We start from the raw sequence: 4,854 nt of genomic DNA, 5'->3' as shown, positions 1-4,854 counted from the left end.
TTTATATATATATATATATATGGAGGTTTTCCTGATCAAATGCAAACTGCTATTTTTACTTTTTGAGACATCTATATATTGATTACGCAAATGGTTCTACTTTGTATTCCTACCAACAATATACAAGGCTGCCTTTAAGAATTTTAAACATTGGGGCCGGGAATTTAGGTCAGCAGCACAGCGCCTGCCTGGCAAGCGTGACGTCACGAGTTCGATTCCTGGTACCGGAAAAAAAAAAAGAATTTTAAACATGAATGCACACAATTCTGTTTTGAAAACATCTAATATTATATGAGTAACCATCTACATTTTGATGGCTAACAATTTTTTACATGATGTATGTCTTATTCATATATATATATAGATATATATATACAGACATACATATACATATATATAGCTAGATAACTTAAAGATGAATTCCTCTCAAAGGTCAAAATTTATTCTTTTCAGATATGCAAACACACAATAATTAAATGCAATTTCATACATTTTCATGATATTCATCATGAAATAATTTTAATACCAATGTATGAGATAGCATTTCTGGTATAATATCACTACAAAGTTAGTCTCCTATATTAGAATACTGCTGAATTCAATTGATGGATTATACAAAATTAACCTGTATGCATATCTGGAAAATTTTTGTGAGATGAAATAAACTTGAACATGGCTGCATTTGTAATTTCTTTGGTTATAGTATTTCTGTTCACACACCAACACTTAGGGAGTATTTCTGAATGTAAATTACCTTAGACTTCTTGACCAATTTTTGTATTCTTCTTCAATTTGCTGGTTGTTCAAGGACCCTCCTGAATTGTAGCCATAGAAATAGAAAAAATGACTATGTCAGTATATAAAAAGGGTATAATGTAAATAGGTCTAGGCTATTCCTCAAAATGTTTTCACAGTATATTTAATACATCTGTACTAATGAGCAAGAACCAAGGCTCTCCCATTGTATAAATGAGGAAATGATGTCATCCTTACCTATAGCAGTCATATTCATAAATGTTTCCCACATCACATCTCTGTAGAGCTTCTTCTGGGATGGATTCAGCAGAGCCCACTCCTCCGTGGTGAAGTTTACAGCTACATCCTCCAAGGTCACTGCCTCCTAAATAATCACATATATATTTGCTGAAAGAAGGTTGAGACTCACACCCTGAGATATCTGAACTTCTCTTGTAAGAGCTGAAATGAGGTTGATTCCTTCAAGTATTAACGCCAAGTCTTGGTCACCAAACCCAAGTGTATGCAGGTATTTTCACACTGCAATTCTGATGCTAGTTTGCAGTTCACTGCTACAGCAACAGTAGAATAAATAGTGCAATTGCTTTTCTGGCTGGTTCACAGAAATCATATTTATGCAGTGTTTCTATCTCAGAGTTCATAGAAGGATCCTGAAAACTGCCACCCAAAATACTCAGGGCCAGATAAATATCTAATGAATAGTTCTGACAGACCATTGGTTATATTTCTTTTCAAATCTGATTAAGTCATTTTTTCCGTAATTGCATTTCGGCAGCATTTTGAAATGAATGTGGTTTCATAGAAAAAAACAACTGAATTTTAAATCTGGTTTATGAATAATAAAAATGCTAATGTGAAAACAGTTAGTGAAGCAAGCATATCTGTGCACAATGATAATAGGGTAATGGTGGTATAATCTCACAGCTGAGTGACACCAAATGACCACATTGCACTCAGATAAAAGAAATTCTAAGGGTGATTAATGAGGGGAAGAACATGAATAAACTACATTAAATGCATTAAAAACTATAATATTTCAAAAAATTAGGCACTACAAAAGGAAATCTATGGTCGGGTGTGGTTGTACATGCCTGTAGTCCCAGCACTTGGGAGGCTGATGTTGAAGGACTTCCATGATTTTGAGGATTACCAGGAGTTCAAATTCCAGCTTCAATTAGGTGGTAACTTTAAGGCCAGTTAAGATTACAAATTATCAATAACAAAATTCACATTCACTTATATCTGTTTATCTGCTTTCAAACATGAAATGCTTCACCGTAAAATGATTCATGAAATGATTCACAGATAAGGCAGCACTAAGCAAGCACAGGTGCAAATGTGACTCTTACAGATTGCCAGCAAGCAGTGGTCAAACTCTCTATTGGCCATCAGGAGAATACGTCAGAGGAAGAGAGAGCAGGAATCAGAGCTGATCAATATCTGGGCACCTGGGTTATGGAGAAAATTCTATGGCTACCTGGAGTGGTTACTATGTGGAAACTGATGAGGATAGATTAAATAGGAAGCTATGCAAAAAGCCACACTAGTCTAGCACTGACTGAATAAAATCTGCTGAAAGTATATTAATTTGACAATATTCAATGTGTGCCTCAAAGTAAGGCTTACAGTGATCAGATGATGATATAAAAAGCAATTCTCAAAAAAGAACTAACACTTCTTAATATATATTCCACCAAACATTTTGTCAAAACATGTCAAAACATTTAGTCAAAACAAAGTGCACACCTGAAAGGATTATATTCATACTAACAGTCATATAAAGAATATATATTGATAATATAATCCTTGACAGATTCATATATAAACATTTGGGCAAATTTTGAATTTTGATCATCTGCAGACTAGTATTTTCATATTCTCTCAAAGATTCTTTTTCCTCGCAAAAATTCTAATTCATTATCACTTGCAGAAAAAAAAGAATCACAGTAACAGTTTTACTCACATGAAAAATAATAAAAAACACAAACCAACCTGAAATAACACAAACCCAGAGGCAATGCAGTAGGGTTGTGAGGTGGCTGAGAGATTTTTAAGATTATGTGTCTGATTGATTTCACTTAATATTATGGTGTGAAGGCACATGCATTTGCCTACAGATAACTCAAGCTTGTGCCTCACTATGGCACAGTAGCAATAAATTGTGTGTTCTTTATCCATTTATCTCATGATGGACACATACATGTACTGCATCCAAGATTTAACCTTCATGAATTATACTGCTATAAACATGGGTATACTTATACCCCCTGTGTTGTGATATCTAATACTTCTGGGGAGAATGCTAAAAGAATAGCTGAGTCAAATGGAATTTATAGTTTTAGTTTTCTGAGAAATTTCCTCACAGATTTCCAAAATGGCTGTACCAGGTTACATTCTACCAACAATGAAGAAGCATTTCGTTTTCCCTGAATTCATTATTGGTTGAGTTCTTGATTATAGCAATTCTTATAGAATATAATGGATTCTCAGTGTTGTTTAAATTTGCATTTCTCCAATGGCCAGCAACAATGAACACTTTTTCATGTATTTATTGATGATATATTCTTCTGCATCTGAGAAGAGTCTCTTGACTTCAGATTGTCATTATTTTTAATCTCTGTATTCAGGTGGGGCCTCATTTTTTTGAATTCTTTATATATTCTAGGTATTTGTTTTTTTTGAGAAGCAACTAGAAAATGTATTTCCCATTCTGTCAGTTGTCTCTTTTCTCTTCTAGTGTTTTTTTGGTTTTTTTTTTTTTTGCTGTGGAGAAACTTTTTAATCTCATGTGATCCCACTTGTTGATTCCATTTACTTTTTATTGTGCAAGCAGGGTTCTGTTCAGTCTTTGCCTATGCCTACGTCTTCAAGAGTTCTACCTGTTATGTCTTTCAGCAGATTAAGTGTTTCTGCTCTAACATTTACATATGTGATCCAGTTTGATTTTAGTGTATGCTAGTCTCAGTTCAATCTTTGGTACACACATAGCCAGTTTTCCCAGAACCATTAGTCAAATATGCTATTATTCATCCATGGATGTGGCCCACTTATCAAAGTTAAAATAGGGGGCTGGGGATTTAGCTCAGCGGCACAGCGCCTGCCTGGCAAGTGCGAGGTCATGAGTTCAATTCCTGGTACCAGAAAAAAAAGAGAAAAGTTTAAATAGGTAAGTGCGCCTTTATTCTGTTTCATTAATCCACAAGTATTTTTTTCAATAACATGCAGTGTTTACCATAAAATGTTGTGGTATAACTTGAAGTCCAAGTCCCCTGCTTTACCCTTCTTCTTGTTTCGTTTTGTTTTTCCTGGCTTTCCCTTCTTAACAGTAATTGCTTGTGCTACTCTAGATCTCTTCTAGTTCCACATGAATTTTAGGAATTTTTTTCTCTAGTTATGTGAAGTCTGCTACTGGCATTCTGATTGGGATTATATTAAACCTGAATAACATTCTTAGAAATATGGCCATTTTCACTATACTGGCTCTGCCTATCCAGGGAACAGGGGACATCTTTTCATTTTCTGGTGGCCTGTTCAATATCCTTTCTCAGGTTACTATAATTTTTCATTGTAGGTGTCTTTTACATTCTTCCTTAGATTATTTCTAAATAATTCAAATTACTTGATGCTATTGTGAAAGTTATAGTCTCTTTAACTTCTCCTTTGGTGAGTTTCTTATTGGTGCATGGGAACAGTACTGATTTTTGACTTCAGACTTTGTATTCTGCTGTGCTACTGATTTGGTTATTAATACCAAGAGTCTTTTGATGGAATACTTGAGGTCATATATACAGAGGACCATGTCAATTGCAAATAATAATTTAACTTCCTTCTTTCCTATCTATATTTCTTTTATTTCTCTTATCTAACTTCTCTGTATAGTGTTTCAAGAACTACACTGAACGGGAGTGGTGACAGTAGATATCCTTGTCTTGTTCCTGATTTCAGAGGGAAAGTTTTCAGCTCTTCTCTATTTGGCATCCCATTGGCCATTGGTTTATAGTAGACAGGCTTTATCAGATTGACAGAAAGCCTTCTATGATTATCTTCTTCAGAATTTTTATCAAAACATGGATTTTTAATTTTCAAATGCTTTTTCTG

At 34.4% G+C, this 4,854-nt stretch overlaps 1 protein-coding gene across 1 annotated transcript in view; it reads right to left on the bottom strand.

Annotated features, from left to right (window-relative positions):
* The window catches only part of LOC102027021 (zinc finger protein 709-like), a 19,456-nt gene that overhangs the window by 3,955 nt on the left and 10,647 nt on the right, over positions 1-4,854 (bottom strand). Inside the window, exons 3-4 of the mRNA XM_013509356.1 lie at positions 994-1,120; positions 755-815 (exon numbers count right to left, since the gene is read on the bottom strand). Of these exons, the coding sequence (XP_013364810.1) occupies positions 755-815; positions 994-1,120 (188 nt within the window). The remainder of the gene's footprint in view (positions 1-754; positions 816-993; positions 1,121-4,854) is intronic.

Source organism: Chinchilla lanigera, unplaced genomic scaffold, assembly GCF_000276665.1.
Source record: "Chinchilla lanigera isolate Chin_1 unplaced genomic scaffold, ChiLan1.0 scaffold00168, whole genome shotgun sequence".
Classification (NCBI taxonomy): Eukaryota; Metazoa; Chordata; class Mammalia; order Rodentia; family Chinchillidae; genus Chinchilla; species Chinchilla lanigera.
The sequence above is the reverse complement of the archived record's forward strand: the minus strand, read 5'-3'. Positions and strand labels throughout refer to the sequence as shown.